Source organism: Eleutherodactylus coqui, chromosome 10 (genome assembly GCF_035609145.1).
Source record: "Eleutherodactylus coqui strain aEleCoq1 chromosome 10, aEleCoq1.hap1, whole genome shotgun sequence".
Taxonomy (NCBI): domain Eukaryota; kingdom Metazoa; phylum Chordata; class Amphibia; order Anura; family Eleutherodactylidae; genus Eleutherodactylus; species Eleutherodactylus coqui.
In genome coordinates, this window is record NC_089846.1 from 76,186,178 (window position 1) to 76,204,589 (window position 18,412).

At 44.8% G+C, this 18,412-nt stretch overlaps 1 protein-coding gene across 1 annotated transcript in view; it reads left to right on the plus strand.

Moving 5' to 3' along the window:
- SYNGAP1 (synaptic Ras GTPase activating protein 1) overlaps positions 1 to 18,412 on the plus strand; it is a 245,394-nt gene that overhangs the window by 162,898 nt on the left and 64,084 nt on the right. The window contains exon 7 of the mRNA XM_066581328.1: positions 744 to 842. Within this exon, the coding sequence (XP_066437425.1) occupies positions 744 to 842 (99 nt within the window). The remainder of the gene's footprint in view (positions 1 to 743; positions 843 to 18,412) is intronic.

Genomic DNA, 18,412 nt, shown 5'->3' on the forward strand with positions numbered 1-18,412 from the left:
TTATTTAGTATGACCAACATTTTCTTGCACATACACAGCCGTAATAAGCTGAAGAATTAATTGAACAGGTTATTCAGTGTGAATCGTGAATGATAATAAGGAACATTTCTTTTGTGTATATTGCAAACAGCAGATTAGCCTTGCAAAAGTGTCTCTTGCTCTTGGTACACGGATGGGTGTTATGTGATTCTGCCCATATCCTAGTGCCAGCTCCTGGCGAGGGCTACATCTGTGTGCTTGCTTCATGAACAGCACAGGTTTTTATTACCCATGAAGGTTCTGGGAACTGTAATCTCCGAACTGCAGGAGGAGCCGAGCGGACTGATATATAGTTTTGTGGGGAAGATTCAGTAGAACTTGTGTTTTATTCCTTTATATCTCTGCTCATTCTGAAATAAACAGTCCAGTGGGCGGAGCTATTAGTGATTGACAGTCCTGTGTGTATATAGAAACAGCTGTCAATCACTGATGGCTCCACCCACTGGACCTCTAAGCCCAGAATGAGCAGAGATATAAATGAATAAAATACAAGTTCTATTGAATCTTCTCCTATAGAGTTACATATTATCTGCTCACCTTCTCCTGCAATATAACATGCTGCCTGTAGGCTCGCTTGCATTCTCAATGTGACAGGTTCAATTAAGTGACCGCAAGCAGAGATCTTAATTATGAGGAACTAATGCAGAAAGTATATTGGCATATTGTATTATGCTGGTCACTTTACCCCATTCTGACTGATTTAGGTGACCACAGCATCGGGTACTAAGTGCTTTGCCTGCCGATCTGCTGCTGAAAGAGACAAGTGGATAGAAAACCTACAGAGAGCCGTGAAGCCCAACAAGGTAAGGACCTGGGCTATGCCAGGGATGGGTACAAGCTATAATGTAATGTGTTATTCTGAATGATTCATCATATAGAAACCTTTATCCATATGCACCAGCGCAAGGAATGGGGAGTATGAGGAGTAGGTAGAACGAAATATCCCAACATTATCCATTACCCTGTTCTCCAGAGCTATACACTTTCTAATGCAAATTGACTCCTAGTCACTAACTGGGATGTGCTGCATCAGGACGGCAGCCGCTGCACCGAGGTGATCCCAGACAGCTGCAGCCAGCCCTGTTCACTTGTATGGAGTGGCCACTATGTTATATGGCTCTGACAGATTTGAGGTCGGTTCATAGGCCAGGACTCTACCAGACGATACGTATCCATACAATTATTAATTATCTGACTGTCACTGACAAGGAAATTAAAACATTTTGCCGAAATCAAGCCCCTTGTGGACTGCGCTGGGAACTGCAAGCCATTGTTTTCCAATCTTGATTATATAGTATTAAAGGGGTTGTCCCGCGAAAGCAAGTGAAGTTAAACACTTCTGTATGGCCATATACATGCACTCTGTAATATACATCGTGCATTAAATATTGGCCATACAGAAGTTATATACTTACCCCCCTGGTGCTGGCGTCCCCGTCTCCATGGCGCCGACTGAAGCCTTCTTCTGCCTCGATTAGACGCGCTTGCGCAGTCTGCCTCTCTGTCCCGTTGAATGGGGCCGCTCCGGCGTGCTCGCGCCGCACAGGTCTTTTGCGCATGCGCAGACCAGCTCTCCGGCGTGAGCAAGGGGTGTTTAACTGCACTTGCTTTCGCGGGACAACCCCTTTAAGATCAAAATTATACATTTATGTCTAAAACAAAGTATTGATTGTGAATCTGGACAGAATATTTATAACAATTCTCTATTATCTAAAGCCAAGAGTTGTGCCCACTGTACTTCTTGACCCTCCAAGATGGCATGAAAACTGGGGCTTATAGAGATGTGAAGCATTAACCTTTTCCAATCCACTGTCTGATGTCTTTCTACATTCTGATTTAAGCCTGTGCAGCTCTGATGTTGGAAGACGTCCGGCAGGGTATTTTTACTGCCTATTGCCGGCTGCTTTGTTGGCGGGGTCCTCTCCGGCATGTCACATTCTGCAGTACTGGCTCTAGCGAGCTTATGGCGCCATTGTTCTAATGGCAGAAAGAGAAAGCCCCCTAGGAAACCCTGATATCAAAAATTGGATTGCAAAGTGTTAAAGGGGTTGTCTTGGACTTTTGGGATTTTTCCTATTGATGACCTATCGTCAGGTCCGCTGCTCAGGATCCCCACCAATCAGCTGTTTCCTGGGCCCACTGTCAGTGCAGACAACACTGAAAGCAGATAGCGATGTCAATATCACAGCGCCCTGAGTTGGTTTTGCATTGGATTCAATGGGAGTTGTGCTTGCCATACAAAGCTCGGCGGCTGCACTATGGACAGTGCTACCTGCTTCCAGCGCTGTCTGTACTGACAGCGGGCCTGGGAACCAGCTGGTCGTCTGTGATCCTAAATGGGCGGGTCCCCGCAGATCAACTATTTATGACCTGTCTTGAGAATAGATCTTCATTAGACAAAGTACCATATGGGCTCCTTCACACAGGCGACAAAGTTGTGCGATTTTGTCGCGTTGCTGCAATAATACAAATTGCATGTATGAGAAGCCCATGCTTTCCTATGGATTCCTTCACACATGCCATGTTTTGTAGCATGCGACATCCCGATACAAAAACCTCGCAGGTCCTGCGATATGCACACAACTCGCAAGGTTTTGTAGCCCATGTCTACCTATTGACCCTTCCTCTCTGTCGCATCACACTCACGAAAGCGCGATTTTTGTGTGATGCAACTTTGACAGTAGGAAATCCTACTGTCAAAGCCCTAATCTAAGCCCTAACTTCAGGGAAAAAATATATAAATCACTTTAGGAGCGCTCTCCGGCTCTGCTGCAAAATTCCTTCCCGACTCCACTCTGGTAATCGGAATAATCCTCGGATCACTGACCCTTCTGAAATAATCAGTGATCTAACATGTAATATTGTATTGTTCAAGAAAGATGTCCAGAACCTCTTATTCACTTATTGAGTTCGCCATCACCGTGTCCTCAGGAGTTAGTTCCATAGTTCCACTGCTCTTACAGTAGAGAACCCCTTCTATGTCAGTGTAGAAATCTTCTTTCCTCTAGACCAGACATGTCAAACTCAAGGTCCACCACATAATTTTAAGTGGCCCCTGATGAGGTCTGGACACAGAAGGACCCGAGGACATAACCAGCACTTGACAGAGTGGGCAGCGCCAGCACAGGCAGTGGGTGCCATCTTGCCTTCTGAGCTCTAGCTTGCAGCTCCATAGATGGTGGCACAGCTCTGACAGCCCTACCTTGGCACCCTAGCCACCCTCCAAGGTAGGACATTCACTGCTAAAGAGATGTAAGGGAAGAAACTCCATCATGGTGCATAAAGCACCACAGCCATGTCAAGGAGTAGTTACAAAGGGCTCATTCACAAGGGTATGTGCAGTTTCATTCCGTGAAGTACGCAGGATTTTCATAGACCAAAACTTCGCATATTCACCGTATATTTTGACCATCTTACTGTGTGGCGACTGAGGCACACTCTGAGAATATGGCGGGATAGAGATGGCACTGGTCACAGTGGCTCTACCAAACTCCTCCCCAGAGGGGCGCACGCAACCTCAGCCAAGGCACCACTAGGCCTCTTCCAGACAACGCTGGGGCAGCGGTTACTTGAATAATGGACCTGAGGAGTTTGTTATGCGTGATGCCACCGTTTCTGTACTCTGTTGGATATCAGACGGGCAAATAAGAAAGTCCACACACAGTTGAATTAGAAGCGTCAATCACTGGGAACGGGCAGTGACTGGAACTTTACTTATCCAATTGAAAGCTTCACACACCAGTGCAGGAAAAACAGTTGAAAGAGGTCACGGAGGAGACACAGGATGAAACCTGGCCTACAGTCTCTGTTATCTGTATGATTCCACTCCGGGACACAGAATGACAGCGGGCCTACAGTCCTAGTTATCTTTATGACTCTGCTCCTGGACACACACACTCCGGGACACAGAATGACACCGGGCCTACAGTCCTAGTTATTTGTATGACTCCGCTTCTGGACACACACACTCCGGGACACAGAATGACATTGGGCCTAAAGTCCAAGTTATCTGTATGACTTTGCTCCTGGACATACACACCGAAGGAGGACATAACACTCCACTGACACTCACTTGCAGGTAGGTACTTGGACACTGCATGGCGGCTCTTTTTCTCACTCTCACTTAAGGTAGAGGTCCTGGAGTTGGAACATTAGGATACCTCTCCTATATTCTTCACCACATGAGGGTTGAAGGTACCTACATGTAGCCGGCGCTTTCCCTCCACACACTATCGTTTAAGAAACGGACGGCCTACACCTTTTGGTTTGCACTCATATTTATATACTCACGTGACATGACAATTGGTTACAGTTTCCAGTCATATTCTAGACTTTCATAGACATTAACCTCTTACATGCTGCAGCTCTGCAATACACATAACTAGAAACAAGTGCATCCACATAAAAGTCATGACATGTATGACAGTTATGGAGGGGCCAGATATATGTACTTCGCGCCACTACAGCGGGTTTTGTTTTTGTGTGCATATTCATTGCATTTTTTACATGTGCAAAAAGATGCAAGAAGGCCCCATAGATTTTTCTTGCCTTTATGCATAAATTTTGGTCTGTAATACGGATGAAAATGGGACAATTGTTTTCGCTTTCGTAAAATACACGTGAAAAACGCATGTCTGAATACCCCAATGCAAATCGATGGTATTTAAACTGTTTGTATTGTGGGCATTAAAATAATCTGCGCATTATATAAGGCACAAATATACGTGTGAATGAGCCCTAGTAAACGGCCCTTGAAGACAAACAGAATGCCGATGTGGCCCTCGGTGAAAATAAATGTGACACCCCCTATCTATATGATGAGGATTTCCTCTTGTTACAGTCACAGTCCTGCGTATAAACAGATCACGTAAGAAATCTCTATACTGACCCCTGATATATTTATACATAGTTATTAGAGCACCCCCTTGTTACAGTCCTGGGTATAAAAGATGATGATAGAGATCTCTGTACTAAGACCTGATATATTTACACATAGTTATTAGAGTGCCCCCTTGTTGCCCTCCTGGGAATAATAGATGATGGGAGAGATCTCTGTACTAAGACCTGATATATTTACACATAGTTATTAGAGCACCCCCTTGTTGCCCTCCTGGGAATAATAGATGATGGGAGAGATCTCTACATAGGTATTAGAACACCCCCTTGTTACAGTCCTGGGTATAATAGATGATGGGAGAGATCTCTGTACTGACCCCTGATATATCTCTGCGTTATTAGAGCGCACCCTTATTACAGCCCTGGGTATAAACAGATCATGACAGAGATCTCTGTATCAACCTTTAATATATCCATACATAGTTATCAGAGCGCACCCTTATTACAGTCCTTGGTATAGTAGATGATGGGAGAGATCTCTGTACTGACTCCTAATATATCCATACATATTTATTAGAGCGCACCCTTATTACAGTCCTTGGTATAATAGATGATGGGAGAGGTCTCTGTACTGACCCCTAATATATCCATACATAGTTATTAGAGCGCCCCCTTGTTACAGTCCTGGGTATAATAGAGGATGGGAGAGCTCTCTGTACTGACCCCTGATATAGTTATACATAGTAATTAGAGCGCCCCCTTGTTACATTCCTGGGTATAATAGATGATGGGAAAGATCTCTGTACTGACCCCTGATATATTTATACATAATTATTAGAGCGTCCCTTTGTTACAGTCCTGGGTAATATAGATGATGGGAAATATCTCTGTACTGACCCCTCAGACAACTTTCTTCTAAACTATATAATCCAAATTTTGATGACCTCTCTGAGTATTGTAGTCTGCCCATTCCATGTATTACTTTAGTAGCCCCTTTGTATCCGTTCAAGCTTTGATATGTGCTTCTTGAGTACCGGTGCCCAAAACTGTCCACAATATTCCATCTGCCCCACAAAAAGATTGTTCATGGACTTCTGACTATAGGTTGGAAATTTTAAACAGGCCTGACTCTTCAGAAGATCATTGGTCAGCTAAAATGATTGTTGTTAAAGGGGTTGTCCAGTTGTAAACTACTGATGGCTTATCTTTAGGACACGTCATCAATAGTAGATTGGTGGGGTCCACCTACTGGGACGCTATCAGTGAGCTATTCACTTCATTGGGAACCATTGTTGTAATACCAAGCCTGGCCACTACAGTAGGAACGGAGCTGTTTGCTTCCTGCAGAAATTAACCCAGTGTAAAGAACGCAGTGGCCCGAGAAGCAGCTTATCGGTGGGGATTTCTGGAAGCTGGCCCCTGACAATCTACCATTGATACCCAATTCTAAGGATAGGCCACCAATAGTTTGAAGCTGGACAACCCTTTTAAAGTTCATCTATGAAGTGATCGTTTTGGTTGAAATTGTCAGCTTTTACTAACTTCATACTAATGTGTAACCTCCCAATAGTGTGCGCTAATGTGTAGCTAGCTCCAAATAGCAGCAAACTTTGCCTAGGCTTCTTAAAAAGCGGAATGGTTTAGAAGAAGGGGGTCATCTGCAAATCGTCTGTGAAATGGGCATTTTTTTCTATATCAATATCCAGGTGTTTGTTGGACACCAACAATGAATATTTCGAGTACCATCTTATCTAATGTGGGGATGTAATTTACTGACATGGATGCATGGGGTCCTTTGTATTTATCAATCAGAGCATTTGAATCATTTAAAGGTGATCAACTTATATCAACTTAATGCAGCAATTAATAATTCTTCTTGACTGGCTTATTACTTGTCACGTCCCATTAATGACTCTTAAGAAGGTGGTGACATATAATTGTAATCTAATTATCTACATGACCAATGTGTCTTCCCATTCTCTGGAATATGGACAATTATCATTATAAAATATTCTCAGGTCCTTGATTGGTTATAATTATGGACAAAAGACGCTTGTACTTTGCGTTAGTGGTTTTGTGCAGGCCGGGCCATACTCTAAGGTGATTTTGTGTTCTTCACGGTCCATTCGCCCGCTCCCCTAATGGATGGATTAGAAGACAAATGTCTGCAGAGTAATCCAGTGCTAGGCCTTGGCTGCCATCCCTCCATGCCAGCTGGCACCAGTGCTAATGACTACGTAGAAGCAGCCCTTCTATTCACTAACGGGCGAGAGAGCAGTTCTCAGCTTGTGCATCTTACTTGTCACCTGTGGGCTTCATCTGTTATTGTTAGAAAGCGGACGACGCAAATACATAAATGTCTCCATAGCACCATTATGGGTTCTTAATCCTTGGCACAGTATGCAGAACTATGTCTTTAGTCTTACTTTAAAGTTGGCCATGCCCATTAGATTAATGTCAGCAGAACTCGAAGTTTGGCATAACTGACCGACCATCTAATGTCTACGAATTGTCCCGATTGTCTCCAGACAACAGATGTTGGGGGATTTGGGATTTCAGCATGCCGAATCCTTATGTCTAGCAGCGGCTTACTCCCCATTCAGAAGGCGTGCACGGTTGTCTGAGCGCAGTATACATGTGTGTGGAGGGGTTGGCGGAAATGGAGAGGGTTTAGTCCACAGCTATCTAAAGGAGTTATCCCACAATTAACTTTTATCACTTACCCTGCAGATGATAAACATCCGATTGCTGGGGGTCTCAGATCCTGAGAACAGGTTCCCATGCACCTCCTATAGTGAGAAGGCACTTGAATAGAATGCCGGCCAAGTATGTTTGCTGCCACTTTATTACTTTCCACAGGACTGCTGAAGACCCCCAAACGCTTGTACTTGGCATGAATGGAGCAGCAGCGCACATACTCAGCCAACACCTCATGCATACTCACCCATCACAATGGGGAGGGGGACTCGGGGCCACTGTTCTCGGGATTGGTAGGGGTCCCAGCAGTCAGGCTGTTATCATCTATCCTGTGGGTAGGTTATAGAGTCATTTGTGGGGTACTCTGTTAAGAGTCAGTCGCTCATTTGACTTTCAGAAGTTTGATGAGCTTCATTCTGTCAGTCTGGGTGACTGGCTTTGTGTGACGGCGGTTGGCTGATCATCACATTGTCACATTACAACATTGTAATTTAGGTCACATTTTAATTAATTAAAAGAGGGGTCCTAAAGTTTACCAGATCAATAAATGATGTGCGCCATTATTTTGGTGCAAAATGTTGGTACAAAGTACTATATAATGGCCATCAGGTGGTGTAAGGAAGAGAAAAATGTCTGAAATGTGCTAAATGTATCACACAATGTAGCACTTCTGCCTGCTAGCGTTATCCTGTCTAAGGGCTCATTCACATCGGGGTTTGCAGTTTCGGTTGTGTAAATACACATCATATTTATGCCCTGAAGCTGCACGTATTCAATGTGGAATTTCACCTATTGCAGGGTTTTCTTGTGCGCGTTAGAAGAAAGGCAGGCAGGGCCCATTGTGTAATGTACAAATACACAGTGGATGAGAGTGGATCATGTGTATTCCCATTGACTGCAATAGGATAGTGCTCCACAATAGGACATGCTGCATTCTTTTTTTCACATGACCAAAAATTGCATCTAAAATGCTCACATGGGAATAAACCTATTGAAATCAATAGGTCAATTTGCTCCATATTAGATGTATGAAAACTGCGAGTATAGTACGGTGTGTATTTACATCCATTCGAATGAGCCCTAAGGATCCTTATAGACAGGGCAATTTGCTCCAGTAGATGAGTTCCAATCTTTGAGATCACCACTCATCTACTGGGCCCCTACATGGGTCAGTTCAAAATCTGCAGTCATTCATATAATGGTTCGTCGCCATAGAGCTGTCATTGTGCGCTATATATCCCGCTGAGTACACAAACAAATACAGCCCAGCAGGGGGCATTTTTATGTTTGCATAGATGAGCTGATCAGCTGATGAACGAGCATGTGCTTGTTAGTCGCTGATAGTTTGCACTTTAAAAGGCCCCTTTCACATGGGACGACAGTTGTGCTTTTATACAGGAGCGATCATGAATGGAGGCGCAGCGGGGTGGGGGTGGGGGGCGGAGAGTATTGCAGCCCACCTGCCTCCATTTACAGTAAACAGGCCATTCATAGATGAGTGGCTGCCTGTTCACACGGGCCAATCGTCCTTCACTTATAAAACCTTGGCCGCAGCATTGGATGGGGGGTGTGATTGCACTTCTAAAGTCTGTAGTAGCCTGAGCTGAAATGTAACTGAGTGGCAACACATTGGCAGATGTCATAGTATCACCTTCACAGTTGGCTTTAGCGGAGTGCAGTTGGGATCCCGTCTTCTAACCTCTGGTAAACAGTCAATGCATGGCAGGCTTAGGGCTGACTTCATCGTAAAAGTTAAAGAGCGGAGTAAGGGGAAATGTAAGCTCTTGGGAACGCTGCACCACCTCCCTGGATGGATACTGTGTCCTATATATGTTATTAGACATGACAGCGCTCATTAATCATTTACATCTACACACTCATTACATGTCCTATATCTAGCGGTAGAAATAGGTGAAGAGCGAAGGGGAGCAAACCCACAGTGAAAACGAAGACTAAGAGCCTGAGAAGATACTCTGGTCTTAAAGTGCTTAGATTGGATATGGTAGATAACAGGAGGTGCTGCCACCCAGATTAACCCACCGATGGTGGGAGGGTAGGATATGCTAAAAGAAAAATCTGCTGTGTAGGCGCAACTCTCCGGAGGTTCCAATAAAGGTACCAGAACAATTAGATGAATATCCAGCGTCTCGTTTTATTTAGAATATTGAAATTTAAAATCCAGTTAATAAACTTGTTTTGGGGTGAACCCCTTCATCAGTAGTGCTGGGATGACTTGGAAGATCCATTTCTCCCTTGGACATCCACTGTGCTCCAGCTTATGACTCTGTTACTCAGTATTTAGGGTTACGAGTTCCCTTCCCTGAGAGTGAAGCCATCCCAGCATTACTGATGAAGGGGTTTACCTCGAAACGCGTTTATTAACTGGACTTTAAATTTCAATATTCTAAATAAAACGAGAAGTTGGATATACATCTAATTGTTCTGGTACCTTTATTGGAACCTCCGGAGAGTTGCGCCTACACGGCAGATTTTTCTTTTAGCATATATCTAGCGGTAGGCCCTGCTATCCACTATATATTACTGAACACTAAGCAAACTTATATAATACTTATATCCATATACATGTCATTGGTGGGGTGAAAACTGTATACCCATCGGGAGCAATCTCTTTACAACACTCAACCTTCTTCTTTTTTTTTCTGACCTGCCATTGCTATTTTCTTCTTAGACAAATCTCGCAGCACCAATATAACAATTAAAGTGACCGTTTGGTTTCTGGACATATTTCAGTCCTGGGACAGGATGGGCAGGGGAGTATATTATGTGCAGTTGTTTTTCTAATCCTCCAGTTTTAGGCCCTGTTTTCATGCCATCCAAGATGGCCGCAGCAGTTTTGCAACTAACTAATGCACACTGTGCACTGCCCTGTGATTGGTCAGTGCTAACCACGTGAGCTACTTTGACCTATCAGAGAGCAGGTATAGTACATTAGTAGTCTAAAGGTCCCTTTACAAAGGATGACTGTCGGATGCCGGACAGCCGTCCCAGCGACTATCGGTGCTTTTACTCGAGTGACAGTCCAGCTGCCCGCCCCATTCGCTGGAAACACGCAGTCGCTCAAAGACTGAGCAACTCCTGTTTCCACATGCCAATAATCACTGGGCTTTTAGTTCTGCTAAAAACCAAGCACTTTCGACAAGTGAAGGATTTGTCGCTCAGAGCCCTGTCAGCTGCCACTTGTACATGGGATTACTATTACTTAAATCTGCTGTTTCCAACGATTATTTGGGTGATAATCATCCCTTGTAAACGTACCTTAACACTACCAATGCACTGTGGGGAATTAGGTAGTCTGAAGATTGAGTTGGCCATCCTGGACAACCGAAAACAAGACCCAGAACCAGCAGATCGGTGGGACAGCAGAGAAGAACAGCTGTAGGTAACATACTCCCCTCTTCCTCTGGTCCCAGGGAAAAATGTTGTCCTGAAACTGTAGATTTGCTTTTAATAACCAATGACATGCATGTACGTCATTGGTTGCCATGAGGGTAAGGAGCAGTCTCAGTAGCTGAGCCCACGTCATACCTGTGGGAGGCTAGCCCTTGTGATCAGCAGCTGTTGTTCACCCTGCTGGGTCTTTACATGCTCAACGGGATTGGTGATAAAAATCTGATCAATGAGGTCTCACCGCTGAGACCCCCACAATCCCGAGAGCTGGAGTCCTGTGTGCTGCAGTGAGGAGAAGATTAAATGGAGTGGTGGCAGACCAAGCACAGTGCTGCACCATTCATTTCAGTGCAGTTGTCAGAAATAGCTGAGCAGTTGTAGGGTAATCCTTTATAGGGTCGGGTGTTGTACAGAAGTGCTGTATAGGGTCAGGTGTTGTACAGAGGTGCTGTATAGGGTCGGGTGTTGGAGAGACGTGCTGTATAGGGTCAGGTGTTGTAGAGAGATGCTCTGTAGGACCAGGTGTTGTAGAGAGATGCTCTGTAGGACCAGGTGTTGTAGAGACAAGCTGTATAGGGTCAGGTGTTGTAGACAGATGCTGTATAGGGTCGGGTGTTGTGGAGAGATGCTCTGTAGTTCCAGGTGTTGTAGAGACAAGGTGTATAGGGTCAGGTGTTGTGTAGAGATGCTGTATAGGGTCGGGTGTTGTAGAGACAAGCTGTATAGGGTCAAGTGTAGAGAGATGCTAAATAGGGTTGGGTGTTGTAGAGAGGTACTGTATAGAGTCGGGTGTTGTAGAGAGGTACTGTATAGAGTCGGGTGTTGTAGAGAAGTGCTGTATAGGGTGAGGTGCTGCATACAGGTACTATGTAGAGTCAGGTGCTGTAGTGACATGCTGTATAAAGTCGGGTGTTGTAGAGAGATGCTGTATGGGGTTAGCTGTATAGAAATCCTATATCGGGTCGGGTGTTGTAGAAAGATGCTCTGTAGGACCAGGCGTTGTAGAGAGGTGCTGTATAGGGTCAGTTGTTATAGTGAGATTGAGTATAGGGTTTGGTGTTGTAGAGAGGTCCAGTATAGGGTCGTTGTTGTAGAGAGGCGCTGTATAGAGTCGTCTGTTGTAGAGAGATGCTGTATAGGGTCGGGTATTGTAGAGAGATACTGTATAGGGTCGGGCGTTGTAGAGCCAAGCTGTATAGGATTGGGTGTTGTAGACAAAGGCTGTATAGGTTTCGGGGTTGTAGAAACATGCAGTGTAGGGTCAGGTGGTGTAGAGAGATGTTCTGTAGGATTTTGAGTTGTAGAGAGATGCTCCGTAGGTGCTGGCATTGTAGAGACATGCTGTATAGGTGCAAGTGTTGTAGAGACTTGCTGTTTAGGGACAAATGCTGTAGATGGATGCTCTGTAGGTGCGGGTTTTGTAGAGAGATGTTTTGTATGACTGGGTGTTGTAGAGACATACTATATAGGGTTGGGTATTGTAGATAGATGCTATATAGGTTCACGTGCTGTAGATAGATGCTATATAGGTTCACGTGCTGTAGATAGATACTATATAGCTTCAGGTGCTGTAGATAGATGCTATATAGGTTCAGGTGCTGTAGAAAGATGCTCTGGAGGTGCGGATTTTGTAGAGAGATGTTTTGTATGACTGAGTGTTGTAGAGAGATGCTGTACAGGGTCGGGTGTTGTAGAGAAATAATGTATAGAGTTGGGTGTTGTAAAGAGGTGCTGTATAGGGTCAAGTGCTGTAGATAGATGCTGTATAGTTGTTGCTGTCATAGAGAGATGCAGTATAGAGTCGGGTGTTGTAGAGCAAGGCTGTACAGAATTGGGTGTTGTAGTGAGTTGCTGTATAGGGTTGCGTGTTGTAGAGAGATGATGTGTAGGGTTGGATGTTGTAGAGAAATGCTGTACAGAGTTGCGTGTTGTAGAGAGATGCTGCATACAGTTGGGTATTACAGAGAGGTCCTGTATAGGGTCGGGTGCTGTAGATAGATGTATAGATGTGGGTGTTGAAGAGGCATGCTGTATAGGGTCGGGTGTTGTAGAGAGATGCTATATAGGGTTGCGTGTTGTAGAGAGATACTGTATAGGGTCAGGTGTTGGAGAGTGATGCTGTGAAGGGTTTGATGTTGAAGAGAGGTGCTGTATAGGTGACGGTGTCGTGCAGAAATGCTGTATAGAGTTGGGTGTTGTAGAGAGTACTTTTTGGGGTCGGGTGTTATAGAGAGGTGTTTTATTGGGTCCAGTGTTGTAGGAGAGATATTGTATAGGGTCAGGTGCTGTAGATAGATGCTGTATAAGGTCAGGTGTTGTAGAGAGATGCTGTATAGGGTCCGGTGCTGTAGGGAGATGCTGTATAGGGTCAGGTGCTGTAGGGAGATGCTGTATAGGGTAGGGTGCTGTAGGGAGATGCTGTATAGGTGCGGGTGTCGTGGAGAGATGCTATATAGAGTTGGGTGTTGTAGAGAGTACTTTTTTGAGTCGGGTGTTGTAGAGAGGTGTTTTATTGGGTCCAGTGTTGTAGGAGATGCTGTATAGGGCGACTTCTTGTAGAGAGAAGCTGTGTTGGGCCGGGTGTTGTGGTGAGGTGCTGTATACAGGTGCTGTATAGAGTTGGCTGTTGTAGTGAGATTCTGTATAGGTGTTGTATTGAGGTGCTATATAGTGTTGGTTGTTGAAGAGTAATGCTGTGAAGGGTTGGATGATGAAGTGAGATGTTCTTTAGAGTTGGGTGTTGTAAAAACAACTGTATACGGTGGGGTGTTGTAGAAACATGCAGTATAGGGTTCGGGTGTTGTAGAAACAAACTGTATGGGGGCAGGTGTTGTAGACAGATGCTGTATAGGGTCGGGTGTTGTAGAGCCATGCAGTTTAGGGTCAGGTGGTATAAAGGTTTGCTCTGGAGGGTCAGGTGCTGTAGATAGATGCTCTGTAGGGTCGGATGTTGAAGAGAGATGGTATATAGGTTCAGGTTCTGTAGAGAGATGGTCTGGAGGTGCAGAAGTTGTAGAAAGATATTTTGTAGGACCCGGTGTTGTACAGAGGTGCTTTTTTAGGGTCAGGTGTTGTAGAGACATGCTGTATAGAGTTGGGTATTGTAGAGAGATGCTGTAAAGAGTTGGGTGCTGCAGAGCAACGCTGTATAGGGCCGGGTGTTATAGAGAGATACTGTACAGGGTCGGGTCTTATAGAGAGATGCTGTATAGGGTTGAGTGCTGTATATAGATGCTGTGTAGAATTGCGTGTTGTAGACAGATGCTGTATAGGGTCGAATGTTGTAGAGAAATGCTGTATAGGGTCAGGTGTTGTAGAGAGATGCTGTATAGGGTTGAGTGCTGTAGAGAAATGCTCTATAGGGCCGGGTGCTGTAGACAGATGCTGTATAGGGTCGAATGTTGTAGAGAGATGCTGTATAGTGGCACGTGCTGTAAAGAGATGCTGTATAGGGTCGGGTGCTGTAGAGAGATGCTGTATAGGGTTCTGGTGTAGAGACGTGCTGTAAATGGGGTGGGTGTGGTAGAGAGATGCTGTATGGGGCTAGGTGCTGTAGAGAGCTGCTGTATAGGGTTCTGGTGCTATAGAGAGATGTTTTATAGGATTGGGTGCTGCAGACAGATGCTGTGTAGAGTTGCGTGTTGTTGAGAGATGCTGTATAGGGTCGGGTGCTGTAGAGAGATGCTGTATAGGGTCGGGTGTTGTAGAGTAATGCTCTATAGGGTCAGGTGTTGTAGAGAGATCCTATATAGGGTCAGGTTTTGGAGGAGAGATGCTCTATAGGGTTGTTGTAGACAGATGCTGTATAGGCTCGGGTGTTGTAGAGAGATGCTGTATAGGGTCGAATGTTGTAGAGAGATGCTGTACAGGGTCGAGTGTTGTAGACAGATGCTGTATAGGGTCGGGTGTTGTAGACAGATGCTGTACAGGGTCGGGTGTTGTAGACAGATGCTGTATAGGCTCGGATGTTGTAAAGAGATGCTGTATAGGGTCGAATGTTCTAGAGAGATGCTGTACAGGGTCGAGTGTTGTAGACAGATGCTGTATAGGGTCGACTGTTGTAGAGAAATGCTGTATAGGGTCAAGTGCTTTAGAGAGATGCTATATAGGGTCGGGTTTTGTAGAAATACTGTGTAGGGTCGGGTGCTGTAGATATATGCTGTATAGGGTCAGGTGCTGCACAGGGTCGCGTGTTGTAGAGAGATGCTGTATAGGGTCGAATATTGTAGAGAGATGCTGTATAGGGTCAGGTGTTGTAGAGAGATGCTGTATAGGGTCGGGTTTTATAGGAGAAATGCTGTGTAGGGTTGGGTGCTGTAGAGAGATGCTGTATAGGGTCGAATGTTGTAGAGAGAAGCTGTACAGGGTTGCGTGTTGTAGAGAGAGGCTGTATGGGGTCGGGTGCTGTAGAGAGATGCTGTATAGGGGCAGGTGCTGTAGAGAGATGCTGTATAGGGGCAGGTGCTGTAGAGAGATGCTGTATAGGGTTCTAGTGTAGATAGATGCTGTATAGGGTTCTAGTGTAGATAGATGCTGTATAGGGTTCTAGTGTAGAGAGATGCTGTATAGGGTTCTAGTGTAGAGAGATGCTGTATAGGGTTCTAGTGTAGAGAGATGCTGTATAGGGTTCTAGTGTAGAGAGATGCTATATAGGGTTGGGTGCTGTAGAGAGATGCTGTATAGGGTCGAATGTTGTAGAGAGAAGCTGTACAGGGTCGCGTGTTGTAGAGAGAGGCTGTATAGGGTCGACGGTTGTAGAGAGATGCTGTATAGGTTTGAATGTTGTAGAGAGATTCTGTATAGGGTTCTAGTGTAGAGAGATGCTGTATAGGGTTCTAGTGTAGAGAGATGCTGTATAGGCTTGGGTGCTGTAGAGAGATGTTGTATAGGGTCGGGTGCTGTAGACAGATGCTGTGTAGAGTTGCGTGTTGTAGAGAGATGCTCTAATGTATAGGGCCGGGTGCTGTAGATAGATGCTGTATAGGGTCGGGTGTTGTAGAATAATGGTATATAGGGTTGGGTGTTTTAGAGAGATGCTGTATAGGATCAGGTCTTGTAGAGTGATGCTGTATAGGGTAGGGTGTTGTAGAGAGATGCTGTATAGGGTTTGGTGTCATAGAAAAGATGCTGTATAGGTTCAGGTGCTGTAGATAGATGCTGTATAGTGTCGGGTGTTGTAGAGGGATGCTGTATAGGATTAGGTGTTGTAGAGAAATGCTATATAGGGTTGGGTGTTGTAGGAGAGATGTTATATAAGTTCAGGTGTTTGTAGATAGATGCTGTATAGGATCAGGTGTTGTGGAGAGATTCTGTATAGGGTTGGGCATTGTAGAGAGATGCTGTATAGGCTCAGATGCTGTAGATAGATGCTGTATAGTGTCGGGTGTTGTAGAGGGATGCTGTATAGGATTAGGTGTTGTAGAGATATGCTGTATAGGGTTGGGTGTCGTAGGAGAGATGCTGTATAGGATCAGGTACTGTAGATATATGCTGTGTAGTGTTGAGTGTTGTAGACAAATGCTGTAAAGGGTCGGGTGTTGTAGAGAGATGCTGTATAGGGTCGGGTGTTGTAGAGAGATGCTGTATAGGGTCGGGTGTTGTAGAGAGATGCTGTATAGGGTCGGGTGTTGTAGAGAGATGCTGTATAGGGTCGGGTGTTGTAGAGAGATGCTGTATAGGGTCGGGTGTTGTAGAGAGATGCTGTATAGGGTCAGGTGTTGTAGAGAGATGCTGTATAGGGTCGGGTGTTGTAGAGAGATGCTGTATAGGGTCGGGTGTTGTAGAGAGATGCTGTATAGGGTCAGGTGTTGTAGAGAGATGCTGTATAGGGTCAGGTGTTATATATAGACAAGAGTATGGGGCATTTACGAAATACACTTTTAGGGTGTGTTCACACCGCTGATTTGTTGTGGATTTTAGTGTAGAACTGCAGCAGATTTTGCCCTTTTAATTAACTACAAATTGAAGGGGTGAAATCTGCTTCAAATTTGCACCAAAATCTGCAGCAAATCAGCGACGTGTGAACATACCCTTATATGGCCAGAAATCTCTTTCATATGAATGGCTTAGTGAATTCTTTTATTTCTTCTCAAAAATGTGGAATGAGTAGATGAGCGGCGTTATAACACAAAGCTCGCTGGAGTTGCTAAGTAACTGTATATAACTCTAATTATGCAGTAGATACAAAGATGAGCTCTGGGTAAATGTACGGCAGGAGCGCTGCGTACCGTGGCAGTATACCTGGTGCGTACACGTATCTGAGGTAATGAGATCATTGAGGCGTGAGGCTCTTCTTATCTCACTGCATGCAGATATAACCGCCATCATTGGGAACTAACAGTTGTGGCCCTGTATTCAGGGAGCCCTTGAATATGAATTACAGATTCTCTCCCGACATAGAATTGTGGATTATTTACACTTGCACCTGAGGGATTACAAAATCTTTTAGTTTCATGTTCTTAACAAGAACCTGTTACCTCTACGGCTGTCCATGGGCAATAATCACCTGCAGATCATGCTGAGTGAAGCTTTCCATTTGCCTCGGCCGTGGACAGGGGGCCTACTAAAGTGTGTTTTTTTTTTTTAGCAAACACATGTATCGCCTAAGAAATAACAATTCTGGAGCTTCTTTTCCTCTTATCAAAGGGGTGTGTCCTACACTGTCAGCACTGATTGGACAATGTCCGACTATGTAAGGACACACCACCAGCTAGTAACACCCAGTTGTCTATTTATTCATAAATTTCTTGGAGGAATAACAGAGGAACGGCAAATCACAGAGATCCAAGGAAAGATCTATCAAAAGTGTTCGTTCGTGAAGAATGAACGTGTTTATTGAAATAGACATCCCAGGAGAGTTGACGGGTCCCCTTTAAGACTATTACAGTTGAATTCAAAAAACCTCAAGTACGAAATGGTGTAAGCTTCCATACATTGCCTCTAATAGTTTCCTACTCTAGACCCTGCACAGATCGGGTTTGAGAACTGGCACAGACGTTCACTTATATCTCTAGTATATGATAGTGTCAAGATCTGGTGCAGAAGTGGAGTCACTTGGTTGTAATCGTCGCTGGCAGAAACGAGGTCAAGGGGGCAGCTGGGTTCTGGTACACGAGATGTCGGTGCAGTACAAAGCAGTAATGAAGTCAGGAGGAATAGCCGGGGTCTGGTACACAAGATGGACGATCAGTATTAGAGGAGCAGGTACACCGAAGGATAGCTTGGTTAGAGTCACAGGGCACAATAAACACACAAGGAAAGAGGGAACAGGACCAGGTTTATATAGGAGACTAACTGGGGAAGGTACAAGACATGGGGTGGACTAGACAGGAAAAAGACAGAGGAAAGAACATGGAACAAGAGACAGGGAACACGGGACTAAGATTCAGAGGAGCTATCTAGCATGCTGAATAGTTCAGTACGAAGGGCTGCA